This window comes from Xenia sp. Carnegie-2017, unplaced genomic scaffold (genome assembly GCF_021976095.1).
Source record: "Xenia sp. Carnegie-2017 unplaced genomic scaffold, XeniaSp_v1 HiC_scaffold_20, whole genome shotgun sequence".
Lineage (NCBI taxonomy): Eukaryota > Metazoa > Cnidaria > Anthozoa > Malacalcyonacea > Xeniidae > Xenia > Xenia sp. Carnegie-2017.
In genome coordinates this window covers 7,786,559-7,809,838 of record NW_025813483.1, presented here as the reverse complement: position 1 = coordinate 7,809,838, position 23,280 = coordinate 7,786,559, and the positions used below count along the sequence as shown (strand labels likewise).

Below are 23,280 nucleotides of genomic sequence, written 5' to 3'. Positions count from 1 at the left end.
AATAGTGAAGAATAAAGTTTCCATGATTTCGACAAACTACCGTAATATTGCATGTTCATGCATGACTAAATAAAACATGTAAATGTAATGTCTTCAGGAGAACCATACTAGAACTAACTAAATCTATATGTAAAGTAAATTGCTTGAACACGGGAGTATCGTTACATGTTTGTAAATGTAGATCGTCCAGGTTGGTGTAGTCCTGAGAAGGACTGTTTTTCTTGTTGTTGACGGACGTTTTGACAACCTTAGCTGTAGTCATCTTCAGAGTCAAATGAGGAGTAAACGTCAGGTTAGCCGTATTTGTTAACTGGTTCCTACGTCATTGTATTGTTTGTACAGGAAATGTGTGGGTGTCAACTGTGTATTGCCATTGTGAATTAGTGTGAAGTGTAATGTTTTTAGTTGATCGTTTGTATTGTGAATAAGTCGTTGTAAGAGGCCGGAAATTGCTGTAATCTGTTCAGGGGGGTTTGTTCCAAGTTGGTATACCAACTTTCTAATTTAAGCCGTGGTCTATAGTCAGTACTGTAAGTAATGCATTTTGCCGAGTCCCAGTCAATGTTGTGCTTTGTGATTCGGAGACTTTCGGCAATGTGATTACTTTTGTCTTGTTTCTTTGTAGCTCGTTTGTGTTCAGTAAGTCTTATGTTTAAGTTCCTGTTTCCCCGATATAAAAGCGTGTCAGTCGGAGCAGTTTATTTTGTAAACTGCACCTGGTCGTTCGTTGGGTTGTTCTTTGTCCTTTATGTTCGATAGTACGTGTGATGTAGGGTTTTAAGATGATTGGTTTAGTAGTCGGTCAGTGTGTGTTCGTTTGCGATAAACTGTTGTTCGTAGTTTTTGATTGTCATGTTTTACCAAACAGTCGAGAAAAGGAAGAGTTCCGTTTTCTTCGACATCTTTGGTAAATTGTATGTGGCTGTTCTGTTTGTTGATGTGACTGTGAAAGTCATCAATCTCGTCTGCATGTAGTGCTGTGATTGTGTCATCTACGTAGCGGAACCAAAAAGGTAGTGCATGTTTGTAAGTCGTGAGCGCCCGTTCCGCTATAGATTGCATTACAATTTCGGCAATAACGACAGAAACGGGTGAGCCCATTGCTGTTCCATGTAATTGTTTGTAGTGCGTACCTTTGTACTGGAAGTAAGTCGAGGTGAGGCAGAGCTCCAGTAGCTCAATAATGTCTTTTGTCAGTAATGGCAGTACGTCCGTGGTATTTGTAATGAGGGTTTTTGTACAAGTAAGTGCCAGATTAAGTGGAATACTGGTGAACAGTGAATTCACATCAAAAGACACTAGTATATAGTTGTCCGGTATTTGTATAGTGCTCAGTTTTTTAATGAAAGTTTCAGTGGATTGTAGCTTATGTTTTGATTTGATTGTAGCTTATGTTTTGTTCGTACGTTTGTCTGTCGTTAACAATGGTGTCCATTTTGTCGAAGTAATCATTCCTGTCCATGACCACAGTCACGCGACCTTTGTCTGCTGGTAAAATGACGATGTTGTTGACGTGTTTTAGTCGTTTGAGTGCTTGTTGCTCGTCCTTTGTCAAGTTGTTGTCACGTATAGAGGACGATTGTAAAGCGGAGGCTACCCTGAAATTGTAATGCAATCTATAGAGGAACGGGTGCTCACGACTTACAAACATGCATTACCTTTTTGGTTCCCATAGGTAGATGACACAATCACAGCACTACATGCAGACGAGATTGATGACTTTCACACTCACATCAACAAACAGAACAGCCACATACATTTTACCAAAGATGTCGAAGAAAACGGAACTCTTCCTTTTCTCGACTGTTTGGTAAAACATGACAATCAGAAACTACGAACAACAGTTTATCGCAAACGAACACACACTGACCGACTACTAGACCAATCATCTTAAAACCCTACATCACACAAAGCTACACAGTCAGAACATTAACAAGACGTGCACAAATCATATGTGATTCACCGGACGCTCTATGCAACGAAAACAACTATCTCAAACGTGTTTTTTACAAAAAGAACTATAACTCTGACTTCATCAAACGCAACACTTACAAACCCAACGAACCCAACGAAACGAACAACTCAGTGACAACAGCAACGATACCTTACATCAAAGGTACGTCTGAGACTATCTCGCGTATCTTACGACCATACAACATACGTGTCGCACATAAACCAATCACAGCATACGACAAGTACTAACGAACATAAAGGACAAAGAACAAACCAACGAACGACAAGGTGCAGTTTACAAAATAAATTGCTCCAACTGCCACACCTCCTATATCGGGGAAACTGGCAGGAACTTAAACATAAGACTTTCTGAACACAAACGAGCTACAAAGAAACAAGACAACACTAATCACATTGCTGAACATCACCGAATCACAAAGCACAACATTGACTGGGACTCGGCAAAATGCATTACTTACAGTACTGACTATAGACAACGGCTTACATTAGAAAGTTGGTATATCAACTTGGAACAAACCCCCCTGAACAGATTACAGCAACTTCCGGCCTCTTACAAACGACTTACACACAATACAATGACGTAAGAACCAGATAACAAATACGGCTAACCTGACGTTTACTCCTCATTTGACTCTGAAGATGACTACAGCTAAGGTTGTCGAAACGTCAGTCAACAACAACAAAAACAGTCCTTCTCAGGACTATGCCAACCTGGACGATCTACATTTACAAACATATAAATGCATATGTCTAATTCTCATTATGTAAACTTTACTCACGACATAGACATTAATTTGTTTTTCTTATTTGATGTACTATGCCGCGCTTAAATTCTTATATAACGCATTCTCGAATGTATATTCCAGTTATTGTATATAAATTTCTAATGCACAGTCATACATTTGTAACCTTGCCAAAACAGAAAGTTCTTCCAGCAAAACACAGTGTTTCGTTACCTTTCATAAAAAGTCCATTTACAAAGTCTGCTTTAAAACTCAAACATTTATCACAATGTTTTAAACATTCTGTTTTCTTATTTAACATGAATGACGAGCAGCTCAGGAGAAAGTGGATAGTCGGTAGCAAGCAACCTTCAGGAAAATAATATTTCGTAAAAAATGGACATTACATTGTAAAAATTTGAAACTTCTCAGACAATGATGACGACTCAAAAAATATAGAAGAATCATGTTACTTTCAAGGTTCTCTGCGCCTGCTGTTAAAGTGAATATGGAGTTCAACTCAACCTACAACACATTATTAAATAACTAAACCATTCAAATTTCTGAAAATAAAGAAAACTTCGAACGAAGAAACAAAATTTAAAAATCGCGTTACTCTAGATGCAATCAAAAATGAACTATTCACTATCCAAAATTATCAACGAAGAAAGAAAAAAATTACGAAAAACGTCTAACAGTACATGTAACTGTGAAAACATATGAAAAATTAATAACTCACATTTTTTTCAACTGACCGATAACAGTCAGCCAGACTCATCATGAGATTGTACGATTCAAACACTAGGCAAACGTAAAAAAAATTCGATCACTAATAAATCCAACGATTGCAACAAAGAACGTTGAAGACAAAAGCAACAGGCGCATTAAATTACTAAAATAGATACAACCGCTAAATAGGCCACGCAATTTTTCGGTACGAGAATTTAGTCACAAAATAGTTGTTATACAGACCACAAGATATAGAACTTTGGCAGTACAGCACAAATCTAAACACCTTTTTGGAACTTCGATTAACATGCGCAAAACAACGGACAGAAAAATAAAATAAATTTGAATCGTGGATGTAGTACTGATATGTATATAACACTGGATAACGCATCCATGTATAAAATATAGTACGAAAATTGAAGCCGGAAGTTGGCTCATTTGATTATGATCTTCGTGATGAGTATCGGTCCCACTTTACAATACATTTGTATTACGAAATCACGGTTTTTTCGTTTTTAATAGTTCTACAAACTTTTGATTCGAGCAAAGTTTTTGTGAAAGAGACAAACAACCGGCAAAGATATTTAATCCTAAAAAGTTTCTCTTCTTGGCTTTATAATGGCAGAAATATGAGATGGTACAAGGTCCACCTGCATTGTTTTAAAACAAACTGGAGATTATATGATGCTGCTTCTTAAAAAATGTAGAAATATTACAGAATCCTACTACTGCTACCAAAATTTTATCTGCAATGACGTTTATGGAAGATTGCTACAAATTTACTTATTTATCGACACTTTGTTATTCACATCGCTAATATCATAATAACTTCAAATTACGTATTTATTATATCAGTGAGAAAGCAAAACAAATCGACATAGACAAATAATCAGAAAGACATTTTTGTGAACAATAGAAGTTGAAAACGGTATCCTCAAACTCTACGAGACGTACATCAACATCATCAAAATATGCAAAAGTACCTTGCATTATACGATGCAAGGTTTTAAAACAGTTCCTTTATGAACAACTGCAATATCGATGAATATATTGCAGATCTGAATACCTTTGTTCGTACTTTCTTGTAATTTCAGTATTCATCTTCTAAAAATGCCTCGCACAACTGAAATTGTCCTTGTTACCTTCAATTTTCAAATTTCAATAAAACTTGCCATCTTATTTTTCATTCGTTACAAAGCCAAGAAAACACAGCTTTAGGGTTAAAACTCTCTTTCTGGTTTTCCTCTACACCTCTTGAAAATTTTATCTTTGTCAAAAGTTTATAAAAGGAATAAAAACGTAAAAACTGTGATTTTGTAATACAAAAGTATAGTAAAGTGGGATCGATACCCATGAAGCCAGTAGCAAATGATCGAACTTCCGGCTTCAATTTTCACAAGTGATGCGTTATCCAGTCTAATATACATATCAGTGGGATGCAGTAAAAAGCGTTTAAAGGGCATATAAACCTTACAGGATTTTAGTATTGTTTGAAAGAAAAATTCATGAAATTAACAAATTCAAAAAAATAATTTGATTTACATTAAATCTATCTTGGGAAATCGCTGTTAAAAATCCAAATTTGCTGTATATATTTTTCACTAAGGGGTCTGGTATCAAGTGCATGTCGTGACGTCATGTAAGGAAGACAGTTCGTATGAGGTGTCAAACTGGACAAATTTGTCTTTCAGGAAATATAAGTGCTTAAAATTTGCATTTTCTGAATCGAATTAATCTGTTCTCACCTCAAAATATATTTGATAAACTTAAAAAATACATGTGTTGAGCATAGAGCAATACCTGAGTTGAGCCACTTATTTCTACAGGAATGGCGGACCATTAAAAGGAATGAGTGAAGGCCTTTGCTTTATGGGCAGGGAACATTAAAACAGCCCGTTATAGTAGACTGAGTTGGCCTTACATGAAAACAGTTTGCTATGCTTTTCATATATTATTTTACGACAGTTGAGACCCGTGTTACTTAGATGACGTCAGGTGGACGCGCAGGCCCAGTCACTTAGCGCTAAAACCAAGCGCTTAAATTGGCGTATTTTCGCAACTTTGACGGACTTTACAGCGCAAACTATTTGTCCGATTAAAGCAAAAGTTTGGAATATGGCCTTTGACACCACTTACATTGGATAGTGTAAAAACCACGTAAGGTTTATACGCACTTTAAAGAATGGTAATGGTGTATAAAAATTAAGATTCTGATAAACATTTGCTTTCGTAAAAAACCTTTTTTAAATAAATTATTACAGTGATTTATAATTATATATTATTGGCATCGATATTTATATATCTTAAACTAAGACGTCATTTGGTGACGTGGCACATTTTTAAGAGCGTTAAAGTTTCTCGATTTTCATTCGAATCATCACTAACAACAGTGCAGTTGTTGAATTTTTTCTAAAACAGTCAGCCCAACTGTATCATGTACCCCGAAAACTTTATAACCTGTTCGACAAATTTATGAACAAAAATTTTATATAGCTACCGTGAGAATTTATCATCAAGATTGAAATAAATATAACAAGCAACATCGCCACTTCCTTATGTTCCTCTAAAATACATGAAATAAGGTAAACTGAATGGTCACTTTGATTTTCCTTAGAGCCATTTCAAAAGTTTCGTGTATTGAAAGCATTACAAACGAAAGACGATAAAGGATCAAAGTTAAACTACGATATTGTCTTTGGAACATGAAAAATACAGCATTGAAACTGGCATAGGGCACAGCATATACATTAAGTTCGTGTGACAACAGACAACCTGCAGTATTAAGGCGGAAAGATTTGTGTATAATCAGTTAATGAAAAAATCGTCGTTACTAACTGTGTTTTCCTTCTTGTCCATCAACGTAATAATGTCGGATATTTTCTTCAAATACTAAATACGAAGTAGAACACACCTTTTGCGTTGTTCCAAAAACTAAAAGAGCAAAGATTCATACGTGGTTGACCGCTTGACAAAGCACGCTAAACTGTATATAGACTGACAAATGAAACGACAAAACATGTAAATCAATAGCGATTTGTTAGTAATGATAACGAATACAATTAGTCCAATATTTCGCGATGTTTTTTTTCATAAAATTGAAGTGTCTTTGAGATTACTTGAAAATATAATTATTCTAAGCCCCAACGTTGCTTTATAGCCCCCGTGCTCAAAAGTGCCCGCTCCGCTCACGCAGGCAAAGCGTTCGTTATAAAAAATGGTCTTCTACGTTTTCACAAGTAAACATGCATTGAGTAAGAACGAACAGCGAATTTTTGTTTATTTCACGTGGAAATATCTTAACGTTAGAATTAGCGGCAACTTCACCCTTCTTTAGAATGGCTTTTAAGTAAACAATCAGGTTTATGGTCAGAAAACTCAGTAAAACGCAAGACGGCAGGGTCAGCAGCCAAGTTTTCTCGCTACTAGCTATCTATTGCTCCACTACTTGCTATCCATTTAATAATAGATAGTGACTGCAGTACCCAATGAAATTAACTCATTTGAAAAAGAACACTAGTATATGATTCTACTAAAACATTTTATCGAACTTATTTTTTTATTTTTGCTACAGCCCTCTAGGCACAGTGAAAATAAGCAATATTTTCAGTGGACACTTCACACCTCACTTATACACGCTATATCTAACCCATTATCAAAAGGCACCTCCCCTTCCCAAAGAATTCATTTTGAGGAATCATTTCCATTGCAGAAGCTTAACTTAATACGCAAACATGTTTTTTGAAAAATCAGTCCTCAAAGTTCATAAAGATTTCTTCCCCTTCCCAAAATGATTCCTTAAACTTACCTCTACACAAAGTTCTTTCAATGGCCGCCTGGCATACGTTGTATCCACCAGGAACGAGACGATCATCGCCCGTTGAATTAAATACAATGGCAACATAGTTCAAGCATACATTGAGCTCAACTTCACAGACATCAGAAAATGGTAGCCCTTTAAATAAAGAATAGCAGAGACCCAATACTGTAACAACTACTTTGGATTACATTTCATATAAAAATTGAACAGCTCTTAAATATGAAAACTCCGCAGTGTGCTGGCAGGGGGAGAGAAGGGGGCACCCCAGTTATTGATTTTGGTGGATGCAGAAATGAACATGAGGCGTGGAATTTTGATTTTAGGTTGAAGAAATACATTTGAGAAATACAGTTTGAACTATTCCTCCCCAAAATTATTAGAGTATTTTAGAAATTCTTATTTCAAATATTTTCGGGGGAAGCATGCCCCCGGACGTTTAACACTATCGCACGAGCGATGCTCGATTAAGCGTTTTTAAAGTGTTGTATTTTTGTGCGCACTTTCAGTGGACAGCGAACGGTCAGCAACATCCGATAACGTTTTGAATAGAACAGTTATCACAGTCAAATCAACTATACTTTGGAAATTATGAATTTTACGCCTTTGTTCAGCTTTACCGGCATTTTACGCATTTACAGATACTTTTTACCTCGTTTTTCTTGTAATAAACGCACTATTTAAAGTGCACACTACACTTATTTAGCTTGCGATTATACGCAAGGCGAAGGAAAAAGCACTAACATTAGCACGAGCAAACGAACAATTTATTTTAACATTTTCTGATTTGTGAACATCAGACGGGGTGATATAAGAAACTGTTGGCAAGCTTGACCTTTTTACTTGCAAACTGTTTGGTGATCAGACAGCAAGAACTGTAAATGACGCCCGCCTGAACGATAAAATCCGACTGATGTTTTCCTGTTTTTGTTTTTAAATATCAACATACTTTTCCATTTATTTGTTAATGTGTGAAAACCGTAAATCTGTTTGCAAAATAGTTTCTCTGACGTGAAAAAAGATTCTGCTCTTTTTACTCAGTGGGCAGATACTATGAAGAAACGATCACTCCCAAAGAGAACCCATGAAGTAGAGAAGAGTTTGTTCTGATCAATTTCTTGACAACACAAAGAGATGATCGGATAGCAAAATGTTTCTGGAATATGCTGCAGTACCACTATTTCATAGATCACTATATTAAGACAATTGGAAGATACTATTGACCAGACAGAGTCTAACTGCAAAATGCTAAGGATGAATACCAACAAAGGTAAATGATTTACAGGCTTCCCTGTCCAACAGTTATTTGAACTTGGACTAATTTTATGGATGGAGATAATGGATTTAATAAAGATGCCTTGAATGCTTTGAAAGTAAAGGTCAAGTACCAAATAAAGATAACAAGGTTATGTATGTCTTGATCCTTGATGAAATGTCATGTAAAAAGGTCATAAAGTTTGTGCTTATGTCAATATTGATACTGAGATTGATGATGACTTACTGCAACTTTACAATCCATGCAGTGTGTTTTGTATAACTAAATTGTAAAATCATGTCACATCTTCATTAAATTATTTTAGTATAATGTTGTGTGAATGTTACTTATATGTAATGCATGCCATATTGAAGCATTAAAGATTCAGTAATGAAAACCTCAGTGCTATATATTTTTCTTAACTTCCGTTTTAGCTGAAAAAATATTTACCTAATACAGTACAAAATGGACATTTGCTATTTGCTTTATTTTCTGCTTTATTAAACCAGGGAAATGCTTTGACTTTTCCAAGTTTTTCTTCAATTTTTTTGCTTCTTAATTCATTTCATAATATGAATCAAATACAGGTAGTACAGTTTAATAACTCTATAATTTCTGAAAAGCTGTTAAGCTTCTAGCATTAAAGAACACAAAATCTGTTTAATTCATTTGGTTTTATTGCCTTATTTTTACATGTGTACATGCACTTCATCATTCCTGTATAAACAACACCAGGTGTTGCATACTTAAAGGGAAAAATCCCATAGCAACTGGTATTAAATATGGGTATAAAATTTATTATTGAGGTGAAAGCTGTATTAGTCAATCAAATTCTGAACTCTCATGACTAATAGGAAACACATAAAAAAGAGAAAAAGAAGAGAAGTATTAAATTCACAATTGGGTACTCATGTATTCAAGTATTATAAACACTATTGTAATTTACGTGTTTTAATTATTTGCATTTTTGCCATTTCACAATCATTACAACGAAATCAAATATGGTACAACTTGACAAGTATTTGATGCAGTTCTTGTTCGGAAGACCACAAAAATCTCAAAGATTCTCGTGATTTGTATACAATATTTTTTTCATTATTCATTTACGAAACGCGAGATGCATGTACAAAAACAAATCCTACAATTGTTGCGAAAAAGGCCATCACATAAAAGAAAGCAAAAAACTAATGACAATAAATGAGCTAACATTTCTCTCGTGATCTGCTGAGATAAAATATGATATATTTTGTTTCGTGCAGACTACACACTTTGATATCGAGCAAATCAATGAACGACAGTTACGACGCGCACATCTGCATTCATATGTGGCCAACTAATAGCTCGATCGTCAATAGTTAAAAAAGGCATCCGTCGTAGAAGCCCACAACTGGCAACCACAGTAGACTCGCTTTTATGAAATTTATGTTTTTACAGTGATTTTCATCATAAAATTGCTCGCCAAATATGCGAAAAACACATATACTTTTTCCTCACTCTTTCTTAAGGGGGGAGTAAGAAATTGTGAGATTTTCGGAAAAGCAGTCAATTTCGGTAAATCTCAGCGATAATGGAACAAATCCTCCATTTTTTTGGCATCAGCCGCTAATTAAAGCTGCGCTTGGGATAGCCGCTCCAGTTATTATAGAACTCGATGCTTTAAGTCCCAATTTCCACTTCATTCGCAATTCGTAAACCGCATGCTAACGTTCGCATTGCGAATTTGACATGTTCGCAATGTTTGAGTTTTTGCGAACGTTCGCATGCGAACCCGAGTGGGCAACCAATCAGAAAAAATCGCATGCGATTGACGAATTGCGAATGAAGTGGAAATGGGCCTTTAAACAGTAAAATCGCAAGTAGATGTAGAGATTTGTTTTCTGCATTTATTATGGATTCCTCGAAAAACAAATTAAATTCAATGAAAATTCCCGAGTTGAAGAAATATTTGCAAAATCGAGGAATAACAGTTAGTAGTTATTTAAAACTAGGGCTTGTGTCAATAGCATGTGCCCATTTTCACCAACGAAGTGAATGCTACATATGAAGCTATCTTTCGTACATCTAAAACTATCTCCTCACCTCGATGACATGCGCGATCTATTGCTATAGCTTTGGTTTGTGATGTTTGATTCCAGGGAAGTGCAAAAAGAAAACCTCATCGCCGTTTTTATTACATTTCATATGTTCGTGATATCTTAAATCATTTTCACATGTGCCCCAAGCACAACGCTTAGTGGTAACCATTGTATTTCTTATATAATAGAAATGCAAGCAATGTCCTAACTTTGTAGCGAACATATTAGTGCTTCCACTTGTTTGAATAGCGCAAAAAGGTCATAGATATTTTAAACATAGATTGCTGACGTATAATACATCTATAAGTAGCGCACGTGGGGTCATCCTTGGAGATTATAAATAAGACTAGAGGTGGCATCGTAACATCTATAGTTCAAAATATGGTACGCGTTTTTTGGGGGGCAAAATTCATTCCCAGATGTTAAGCTACAGTGGAAAACTATGATTTTTTCAGTTTTTTGCACATAATATGCGTAAATACTATAGTGAATACTATCACAATCTAATTGCTGAACAATTCTTGCCTTTTTATCGTAATTTTAGATGGTTTAAGCCACTCGTATTTGGCAAAATTTGTTTGTTTTGCTTTTACACTCATTCAGTAAATTATAAGTCTGTAAACCATTGCTTGATAAAAAGACCTTTTTCGTCTTTAATTCAACTACTAACCGACTTAAAAAAACCTATATATTTGTCATCCATACCAGAAAAACATTAAAAACGGTTAAACTATGTGAATATGTGGGTTGTAAAAACAGAAAAGAATAACATAGGTTTTCATTGCGTATAATTAATTAAAGCAAACAAAGTATACGGAGATTATAAACAACACATAATCATAATAACCGCTCGCTAAATACAATTAGTAACACTTTAAAGTGACAAATTTTCTGTATGCTCGTACAATAGAGCAAAAAATTTACTCAATATATTAAAAACGAATCCAAAAAGCAGACGGAAAAAACATTTGTTTAGTTCGTGTTTTAATCCGGGACCTAAACCCCCCACCCCAATTCACACGTTCCTTAAAAACGTTATCAATGCCACCTCTAGTCTTATTTATAATCTATATGGGGCAATCCCATTATGTTCTATAATAACTGGAGAGGCTAAGTGGACTGGGGCGATGATGCTAAAAACATGGATGCCAATTGACTTATTTCCGCTGAAATGTTCGCTTTGCAGAAAAAATTATTCTCGACCTCCCCTGTAAATTATATAGAATTTATGAAAAACAAACACATCTTTTTTGCTATTTCTTTTCTAATGCCAACAGTTTAATCGTTCAATTGTTGAATATCGTAATGTGCACAAAAAGGAACATCTCGCTTTCACAGTTAAGATATTTGCTTGTTTTGTTTGTTCATTAAAGATTGAAAAGCAATTATATACACTTAAAAAAGGCGTAAAATCTAAAAACATTGACTTGCGTACCAAATATACTGATACCTATTTTTGGTTATGAAATTCAATAATTTTACACAATTATTTGCAAAATAGTTTCCCTGATGCCAAAATAGAGTCTGTGCAGTTTACTAAGTTGATAGATAACATAAAGAAACTGCCACCCCAAATAATAACCATAAAAAGTAGCAGAATTTGATTTGATCTATTTGCTGACAACATGAAGAGATGATCAGTTTGCAAAGTGTTTCTGGAATATGATGCCGTATCAATTCTGTTTCAACATTATTACACGAGTTGTTTGATCATGGTCTAATTTTATGGATGGAGACAGTCGATTTACTAAGGATGCCTTAGATGCTTTGAAAGTAAAGTAAAGGTACCAAAGAAAGATGACAAGGCAAGATGGTTGTGCGTGCTTGGATACTTAATGAAATGTAAATTCACACAACTGTAAAATGGTCATTAAGATTGTGTTTAATTATGTGGATATTAATATTGAGATTGATGACACACTTTTTGGATAAATCATGTCATATCTTTATTAAAATATTTCAGTAGAGTGTTGTTTAAATGCTTCTAATATGTAATGAATGCTATATTGAAGCATTAAAGAAAACTTCAAAGTTGTAGTACAAAATATTTCTTCCTAATTTCAGTTTTTGCCTTAAATGATATTTTGAGCTAATTACCTGTTATAGCACAGAATGGATATGTATGAATTGCTTTATTGCCTGCTTTTTTCAAAACTGGAAAACATTTTGAATTTTCCAAGTGTTTCTTCAATTTTTTGCTTCTCAAGCCTGTTCATGATATAGATGAGATACAGGTAGTACAATTTAATATCTTTATAATTTCTGAAAAGCTTTAAGCTTCTAAAATAAAAGTATAGCAAATGTGCTTAGTTCATTCGGGTTTTTTTGCCAAAATATTTTTTTATCAAATTCTTCATCACACACTTCATCATTCTTGTATTGACAACACCAGATGTTAGATATTCACATGAAAAAAATCTAATAGCAAATGGTGTTTAATTTGGTCATAAGATTTATTATTGAGATGAAAGCTGTATTAATCATTCAAATTGTGCACTTATATTGCCAATAGGAAAGACATAAAACAGAGAAAAGAAGGGAAGAAATATTAAAAACACAATTTTGTATTCACAGGCTTCAAATATAATTTTAGTAATCATTGTAATACAAGTCACAAGTGTTTTATGATTATTAGCATTTTGCCCATTTCAAATATCAATACAACAAAATCAAAATGTGCAGCAATTTTACAAGTTTTTGAGGCATTTCCAGTTCAGGAGACCATAAAAATCGTAAAGGTTACTGGATGATTTGCATACAATGTTTATTTTAATTTATCAATTACATTTACCACCCATCATCTCTTATGCTAACTTGAGTCTTCTCGAGAGTTATATGAAAACGAACCACACAAAATCATAGATCATAGAGTAAAGCAGTAACTTTCTAACCATTTATTCATTTATACATAGTGGCATGCATGAACAAATACAAATCATACAATTGTGGCGAAAAACGCCATTACATGAAACAAAGCAAAAAAGTAATGACAATGAATGACCCAGAATGAGCTAGCACTTTTCACGGCAACTATATAGACAAACCACGATATACTTTTTCTTTGAAATAAACCGTTAAGTTTAATCGGGCAAACAAGTTTGAATGTTTACTTCGCTGCGTCGCGCGTCAGCATTGATTTGTAGCCAACAAAATGTAATATGAAATTCAATTACAGAAAATCATATACAATAAGTCACGCCGTAAATACCAAAAAAGATTTATTATTTATTTTTATAAAGCAACAAGTACACAAATCCTGGAATTATGGCGAAAAAAGCCATTGCCCAATGCATGAAAAAAAGCACATGGAATGACAACGAATAAGATAACTTTTGTCTCGATCGTGAAACGTTGAGATAAACAATGGCATATTTTTTTGTGTAGACTAGAGAGTATCGAGCAGTGGCATTGAGCCAACAAGTTTGACGCTGGTAAAAAAAACGACGTACATCTGCATTCATATGTAGCCTACAAATAGCTCCTTCGACAGTAAATCGATAGTAAATCGATAGTAATAGAAAACATCCTCGTAGAAGCCGATAACTAACAACCAAAGTTGACTCGCTGTTAGGAAATTTAGGGTTTTATCATGATTTTCATCATAAAATTGCTTGCCTAATGCCAAATACACACAGATATATTCCTCGCTTTTTCTTCAGGGGGGAGTGAAAAATGTTGAAATTTTCAGAAAAGCAGTATTTTTCAGTAAATCTCAGCGGTAGTGGAACAAATCTGCCATTTTTTCGACAGCCTCCGATATTTAAGGACACGCTTGAGATAGCCGCTCCAGTTATAATAAAACTCAATGATTTCACTGCTCCCCCACAATGGCGGACAGAAAAGCTGTGACGTCACGAGCAAACACACTATAGATTGTATTGCAAAAATGAGATTTTTTATGGTTTTTACCTGTATATTGTTTCGAAAATCATGCAATCAAGTTTTATTATAAAGACAAACATACAGCAGCAATAATTTTGAGGACATATTTGAGTGAACTCGTTGACAAGCCTGGAAATTATCCGCAGATAACAGTTTGTGTAATATGCTCACTTGGTCAATTTCATCATTTTATTGCCGAAAATATTGTGTTATGTTAACATCTAGCTTGTTGAACTTGATTGGTGTATCACGTAAATAAAACAGAACATTTAATCAATTTTACTGGTTGATTTGACAGCTTAATTTGAACATGATTCATGCATGATCTTTTCAATAGGCAGTACAGTAATGTTCCAAGCAGTATAATGTGAATATGAGGAAATTTTTGTACTTTCACTTTCATTATGTTCTAAAATGCAGTGACCATATAAAATGTTTAATATATTCGTTAAATTTTGAAATAGCAAACACTATTATACATTTGATTATACTGAATTTAAACTGACAGATTATTTCATGATTCATTACCAACAAACGCAAAAAATCTTCGCAATAAACACTAAACAAACACACTGGATCATACAAAGATTAATGTTTACTCCATGATATAGATGGATCAATAATACGAATGTAATTGCTTCGATTCTTTCCAGCGCTACACCTCAGCTGCACTGAGAATGTTTTCTTCAGTTACAGGAAATCATTCGAGAGGCAAATACTATCATAGCACAATATTTCTAGGAATAAAACAATGAATTTAAACAAGTGACCGTTTTATGAAAACATTTATCGGTGAATGAGTTCGCGACTTCTCATCGATATCACTCAAATATATGCTTAAAATGATCGCTGTGTGTTTGTTTCTCTATCTTATAAAACTTGATCGGATACATTACGAAACAGTCTAGCAAGAATGTTATATGCAGTGCGGTGTTTGAAATTAAATGTAGATATGATCTTCGCACTTTGCTGGACAATTTAAGCAATTGTCTCAAGAGCCTGAAAAATTCAGGTGACTCAACGCGATTCGAACCCATGACCTCTGCGATGCCGGTACAGTGCTCTAACCAACTGAGCTATGAATTCACATAGTAGAGAGCAGGTCAATATGTTGGGCTGATGTTTTCCCGTGAAAGGAATGTCATATGCAAGAATGTTATATGCAGTGCGGTGTTTGAAATTAAATGTAGATATGATCTTCGCACTTTGCTGGACAATTTAAGCAATTGTCTCAAGAACCTGAAAAATTCAGGTGACTCAACGCGATTCGAACCCATGACCTCTGCGATGCCGGTACAGTGCTCTAACCAACTGAGCTATGAAGTCACACAGTGGAGAGCAGGTCAATATGTTGGGCTGATGTTTTCCGTGAAAGGAATGTCACATGCAAGAATGTTATATACAATGCGAAGATCATATCTACATTTAATTTCAAACACCGCACTGCATATAACATTCTTGCATATGACATTCCTTTCGCGGGAAAACATCAGCCCAACATATTGACCTGCTCTCCACTGTGTGACTTCATAGCTCAGTTGAATTATATAAGACCTGGAGGGGAAAAGAGGCCTGGACCAGGTTGTCAAAAAGATGGCGGTAATGGCGGATTTTGGTTGTCAAAACTTCCACCTTGAGAAAAATCTTTAACATTCGCTCCCTCCGGAATCCGGATTTCTGTTACTGCTTATATTACTGACAACCAGCGAAAACAGCCGCGATACCGTAAGCATAAAATAGACACGCACATTAAAATGAGGAAAGAGTCTACGGTAAAGTAACGTGTATTTTGTCAAGTAATGCTTTAGCTATATTAGAAATATCAAACGGCATTTTTTACACTGTCAATGTGCCGTCAAGCTTTAATACATAATCCCAGGCACAATACTTGTATTTTTGACTGTTTGTGAACAGCTTGGTGCAAAAGCCTTTCTTGAATAGATGGGTAAGTCTTAGTAAAAATGTCCAAAAAGGAGTGAGAAAAAGTTTGCTTACCCCTACGACCTAAGTCGACTGGAAATATATTATAAGTAGGTATGTAATTTTTTTGAGTTGCTTTGGTAGGATCGACTCTGTGTGTCTTATAAGGTATAACGATATTCTGATAAATCTACTGAGAACATATGAAGAAAATATCTTGAACTAGGAGAGAAAAAGAACGAAATTCAGAAATTCTATAATCGTGTTGCTGGTTCTGATATGAGCAAAGATATTAGAAACTAGACATTGTTTATGACAACATTGGATCTTCTACAACATTGGATCATGGACAACATTGGATCATGGTTGTCATAAACATTGTTTATGACAACCATGGATCTTCTACGGAACAGAACTACGTTCATTTCCCATTGAAAATACGATTTCTTAAATTTAAGTGTTAATTTAAGAAATTATATTAATGAAATTAAATAATTATAATGTAGGTGAAGATATTTAACAAGTTGTATAGTTGTTATTGTACAGTCATTACTTATAATATTATGGCCTTGTGTAATGTATGTCAAGAAGAACGTATTAATTCTCAAAAATGCTAACCTTCTTGCACTACTTTTCTCTTGTGTCCTTACAAATTATAGTTACCTATACTAATTTTTTCTAAGTTCAAACAACTTGACATGCCTTTGAATGTTTCATGTATGTTGTCATAAGCTTTTCTTGGGAAAAAATTTCAAAGTAGGAGCAAAATTTGGCACATAATCCAACAAAGTAGTTTTTATCTTGGTTTTGATGTATTAACCAGTTTACTATAACAATTCTTTTACAGAAACACAAGATGGCATTTATAAAACTGTTAGCATAAAGCAAACCTTTACACACCATCATCATGATTGTTCATAATCTGTCAAATTGTGCAAGCTAGCTGTTTAATACAGGTATTTTTTATTGTACGACATGTACCAAAGAGTTCATTAATTAATCCTGCAATGCATTTGATTTCAATACAGCTCTGTTCTTAATATTTGCTTCATATTTTCAGAAAATATCATGAAAAAATCTTCCATTTCTTGGAGGTAAACTCAGTTGAAACAAGGAGTTTTAAGATATGCATATCTCGATAAGAACTGGCTGCTTTGCCTCGTCTAGCAAGCGATTAAGTAAAGAACAAATAAGACTGGATAAACATAACTTAAATTATAACTTAGGGGTAAAAACATTCACAACATATATACCATCAAACTTCAAGTATTGACTTACAAACAAAACCCTGAACACTTTAAATGGTAAACAATCTTAGGTTTCATACCGGTGTCATGAAATGTTTCCTTTTCTGGCATTACTTCAGCATCAGTATACTACACAAGTCTGCAGCATGTTTTATAGATAAATTTCTGAAAATTGTTTGTGCCTGGCATTGATAATTTATACAATCGCAATTGTGGTTGTCAAATCCGGGTGGGCGAAAAAAATTCTATTTTATGAGCCCGCGTCTTTCCGCTTAATTCACAACCAAAAATCCGCCATGTTTTTGACCACGGGCCGCGCGCTAATAATTTATAGTAATTTCGATGACGTGTTCCCTCCAGGTCTCATAGAACTCAATGGTCTATTGCGGTTAACCTTTATACAACAGGCGAAATTCAAGATGGCGACTAAGTTGTCACTATAAACCAAACCACTTTCCTCCATAACTGCAGGCTATCTGGATGACAACATTTGTCATTCATGATGCAAATATGCTATACTACAGTCTCCGAGAGGGTCCAAAAAAGTTTGTTTTCCATATACTTTTTGAAGATTGGCAAATGGCCTATAAGGAAAACTTAGTGCAACCAACCTTGTAGTTTCTCCAACAGTATGCCCATAGACGTAGCTATTGCCTTGGGATTATCAATGATAGTTTCACAAATCTAAAATGCCGCAATAGTTAAGAAAATTAAATAAATTCAGAGGTAAAATCTAACGAAATCTTTATCATACTAACAGGGGCGTAGGAAAGAAATAATTTTTGAGAGCAGCAATCATGAGCATCAATTGACCATGCACACCATCTGAGCAGGCTCAGACATTATATACAACACCCAACAGATGTCAACAGCTAAGATGAGATAGATCGATAGCGTGGATTCATGTTTGCACGTGAAAAAATATATAAACACGGCACTTCTTTGCTTGTTGTGGAAAACTATCTCGCCCACTTATAAGAAATTTGAGCTAGTGCCACTGAGTTGACAGGAGTTAATTTCAAACTTTGTTTCTTTCGTGTGCATACAACTGTAGAAGAGTTTTTCAAAAATTCGAGATTAAATATTTAATACTGCTGCAATAACAAATTATTAATATAACATTTTGTTACTTTCGCTACACAGTGTTTCGTTTGTACAAGACTCTAGAATATTTGAAAGGTAAAAATGCACTCTACATCTTCAAAACAATAAGAGTCGAATCAACCACTCTTTAACTTCAGTCCTCACACCCCCCCCCCTGCGGAAAACAAATTTAAATCTGTTTCTACGCCTATAAAAGCATTTGCTGTATTCATATTTTACTCGATCTTAGTTGGCAATATTTGGATACATAGGACGCTTTGTTGATTACTTAAAGAAGTAATGTATAACTATCACACTATTTATTCATAAAAAGGTTAAAAAAAAATTTCAAAAAGCTAATAACTCTTTCGTCTTAAAAATCCACAACAGCCCAACATCCTGGCAACTTTAACTAGAATAACAATGCACCCCTCCTTCGAAAATCTGTACACTCCTGTCAAATGTGATGATCATTGATCACCTGAAGAAATTGCTAGGAAATAGCATTTTATACTAACCAAGTATTTCAGGATAAGCTGGTTGTTCTCTAATATCAATTGCGTCAGATCAAATGCTTCAAACTCAACTAAAGAATTCAAACATCATCGATTCAGCAAGCTTTGAAAAGAAACGCGTATTTTAAACTTCTTTGCTACTTACGAAGGTAAAAATTAAATATCCTGCTTTTCACATATACACAATGTGAGAGCAACTGTTGAAACATGACCAAAAACTAATAAACCCAGCTAATAGCCTCTTTCATTATAATGACTGCACATAGTATTTGATTTTTATAGAAATTCCATGGCTACGTAAATGCTCAAAGTAAATCTCACTTAACATACTGTGCACTTTTTACAAAAGTTTCAAGTACTGTTTATTATCATGAGGAGTGAGAGATCACTTGGTGATATGTGAGGGATGACTTGGTGAGGAGTGAGAGAGGAGGGATGACTTGGTGAGGGTGAGAGAGGAGGGATGACTTGGTGAGGATTGAGAGAGAACGGATCACTTAGTAAGGAGTGAAAGGTTAACGATAACTTGTTCAAGAGTAATAGGTAAGGGATCACTTGGTAAGGAATGAGAGGGAAGGAATCATCAGGTCATTCAGGTGACAAGTGCTATGTAAGGGATCACTTGGTGAGGAGTGAGAGGTAAGGGATCACTGGGGAGTGAGGGTTGGTGAGGTGAAGACAAGTGAGGTGAGAGGTTGGTGAGTGGAATGGTGGAAGTGAGACACTGGTGAGGATGAGAGGTGGATATGAGAGAAGGGATCAGGTGAGGAGTGAGAGGATAAGGTGGTGGTCTGGTGAGTGAGAGGTACAGGTGAGGAGTGATAGGTAAGGGATCACTTGGTGAGGAGTGAGAGGTAAGGGATCACTTGGTAAGCAGTGAGAGGTAAGAGACGACTTGGTGAGAAGTGACAGGTAAGGGATCACTTGGTGAGGAGTGAGAGGTAAGGGATCACTTGGTGAGGGGTGAGAGGTAAGGGATTGGTACTTTGCATTTCCCTGCAAAATCAATGTACTTTAAAAATTGAAAATTATTTTCATGCCTTGCCAAAAACATGCAACAAACTGTGAAGTCTCTAACTTCAAACAATTTTATTGTGGCTAATAACTAATGGAAAAACCATTCAATCGCAAACTGTGTTTGAGTATCAAACACGTTATTATAGGTTAATGCTGCTGAGCCATACATCCCCTAAGAAGGCTAACAATCTGACCTCTACTCTCCATATATCTCACACTTCCCAAGATATTTATACTAAAATCCAGGCTATTTTATCACACTAACGTCATTACTTTACTCGTTAAGTTTAATGAATGTTGCTCATCTATATATTTTTGACATGTCACTATTTAATTTGATGATCTTAAAGAAATCCTGCAATACTTTTTACTAATGCTACGCTCAGTTATTAATGATCACAGTACGTTTAAGCATTTTATGAATGATTTAAATGAACTATAAAGGCATTGTGCTTAAATTAAATATACACAGCTTTTTATAATGGTTTATACAAACAGAAAGAAAAAGTGTTAGTAAACAAGATGTTATCAATGGTACTTTCAAAAGTTTGGCTTGTTCAGTTAAAAGTTTTCAAGCTTGTTTTACTCCCTGAAATTTTTCATACTATTCAAAACAGTTAAAATAATCAAGTTCAAAGGTCTTTAAAATAAATGTTGAACCTTTTAAAATTAATGGATTTATTATTCATACATTCAAATTAATATGAATCTTTTTAAATATAATGTAACTTGATGGATTATAGCTTGGGAGCTGATTTATATAAAGAATAATAAGAGAATAAAAGACAATAAATACACCCTATATTATTTTTAATGACAACTCACAGTGCCAGCGGTTAATCCAGTGCAATATATAAAAAAGTTCTTTAAGAACAACCCTATTAGTTTTGAATTTCCATCTAAAATATCAAATTTTACCAATGGAAGTACCTCAAACATAGTAGGAAATGTGAATATATTTGGTATATGTAATAAGCTGCAGTAATTTATTTTGGCTTACCCTAAATCCGCTAAACGTGACTGTGCCACTAATGTATCATGATAAACTTATCCGAGTGCAATACTGTTCTTGCAATAGTAAACATGGTACACAATCTGTTACAAGTCAATTCTACAAGTACAACTGACTTGCAAAATTTTAACAGGGGGATTTATCCTATAACCAACTAAATAAGCTTTTCCAAACCAGATTTTGAGCCATGTCTGTTAAATGAAATTGGTCTATGATAGTATGATGCTTCAATGACTACACTGCACAGTTTATTCTTTACAACAGAAATGTTCACATTAAAGAAATTTAAGGTTCGAAAATGGCAAAGAACACGCTTACTAATCTAAAGTCTCACAGCATTCCCCAGGCAGGCATACAGCTGGGGACCCGGAAAAAGAAGGAATTCATTTCATCTATCGTCAATACTTCCTATTACTAGAATTTGTCTTAAAGAGTAAAAACAGTTTCTTAAGTGGACAAAGTCTGTCGTATATCTACCTCTTTTTAATAATTCCTCACAACGTACCAAGTCTCCATTTTCGTAGAAGATTTTAGCAAACAGCAAGGAACAATTGGCATCTATTGGCAAAGAGTCTTTGTCCTTTCTTTGCAAAAATTTATTAATTTCAACTAATGCACACATCTTATTACGAGCTAACCAGAAATCTCGCACAACCTCCATGCTCCATTGAGGGGTCTTATTAAACGGTCAATTTATAAATGACCATTGACCACTGATCTGAAATAGACTGGATAACGCAACTAATTGCTAAAATTGAAGCCGGAAATAAATCTGCCCGAATCAAAGTTGGGGACCCACTTTTCTATAGATTTGTATCACAGAATCACAGTTTTTGCAATATTTTGCCTTTTACGCGCTTCTGATCCAGGCAATTTTCTTATCACAACTATAGAAAGATAAGAAAAATACTTTTGAAGAAAATTTGCGGTTATTACGACTTCGTAACGCTGTGAAAATTGATTCGCAAATTTGAAGGAGTGAACAATTTTGATATTATATTCGAGCTTTTTCAGAATAAGGCGTATGATTCTTCACTGAAAATCGATGCGAAGTAAAGATATAATGATCCTAGACTAAAGTAGTTTAGAAATTATGTTTGTCAACCATCTACATTCTTATCAGAAGCAAAAGCTGCTATCGAATACATTTGGACTTGGTTGTCTGATCACTCTGGTGTGGAGAAATATACATGAACCATAAAAGTTCTAATAGTTCTTTTCAAATCCTGCAAGACCAGGCACCCAAATTGGTACCTGACCTGGTTGTACTTTCCTCTGTGTTAGCGGCACAATAGGATATACACTAGAAAAATTTGTTACTTATTTCAAGACCAAAACACTTTTATGATTATAATACTTGTATGACTAGATGTTAAAATTTAATAAATACTCTTAAATCAAATTTAAATAAGAAGCAACAGAAATATTTCAATAGCTATATAGGAAATTGGAATATGCTTCCTGATAAGTAAAGACTACTGAGAAGGAAGTATTTTCAATGAACAATAGCAATTGGGAATTCTTATCATATATAGATTTCATTATTGCTAAAAAGCCTAGCTGAAAAGCATCATTGTATGATGTTGGCCATTTGTAAAAAGATTTTAAATTAAACTAGATTAAATCAAAGATAAGCTTTCAATTGGGCATGTCTTTAAAACTACATGATATAATAGACTTGTTCAGTTACTCCACAAATACAAAATAATGCAGCAGTTTAGGAGTTGTTTTTTTTTGCCAAATTTACTTATTAGTAAACCAGTGCTCACAAAACATACTCAAAACATCCCATTATGTTTTTCTGTATAAATAGTTTTTTTGGCTCAGTTGGTTGAAAAGAACATGTTTTCCCAAATCATATGGGCAGCATTTGTTCGAGACATTGTTCATATCCCTCAAAAATGTCGAGTAAAACATTGACCAAGATTACACAAACTCGTTCTTATTAACAAGAAATAATTTAATAACATATAGAACCCACAAACAGACCAAGTAGTCTTATATGAGTTATATTATATAGTTTTAAAGACTTACC

At 34.6% G+C, this 23,280-nt stretch overlaps 1 protein-coding gene across 4 annotated transcripts in view; it reads right to left on the bottom strand.

Annotated features, from left to right (window-relative positions):
• Positions 1-22,093, bottom strand: part of LOC124441186 — a 63,217-nt gene extending 41,124 nt beyond the window's left edge. The window contains exons 1-9 of one of the 4 annotated variants that reach the window (XM_046991618.1): positions 21,723-22,093; positions 19,220-19,287; positions 18,230-18,302; positions 7,231-7,377; positions 6,261-6,356; positions 5,923-5,988; positions 3,436-3,497; positions 3,170-3,221; positions 2,931-3,065 (exon numbers count right to left, since the gene is read on the bottom strand). In XM_046991618.1, coding sequence (XP_046847574.1) covers positions 2,931-3,065; positions 3,170-3,221; positions 3,436-3,497; positions 5,923-5,988; positions 6,261-6,356; positions 7,231-7,377; positions 18,230-18,302; positions 19,220-19,287; positions 21,723-21,906 — 883 coding nt within the window. In that variant the 5' untranslated portion in view covers positions 21,907-22,093. The remainder of the gene's footprint in view (positions 1-2,930; positions 3,066-3,169; positions 3,222-3,435; positions 3,498-5,922; positions 5,989-6,260; positions 6,357-7,230; positions 7,378-18,229; positions 18,303-19,219; positions 19,288-21,722) is intronic. The other 3 variants (XM_046991617.1, XM_046991620.1, XM_046991619.1) reach the window with 3 other exon arrangements.
• Between the last annotated feature and the right edge of the window lie 1,187 nt (positions 22,094-23,280).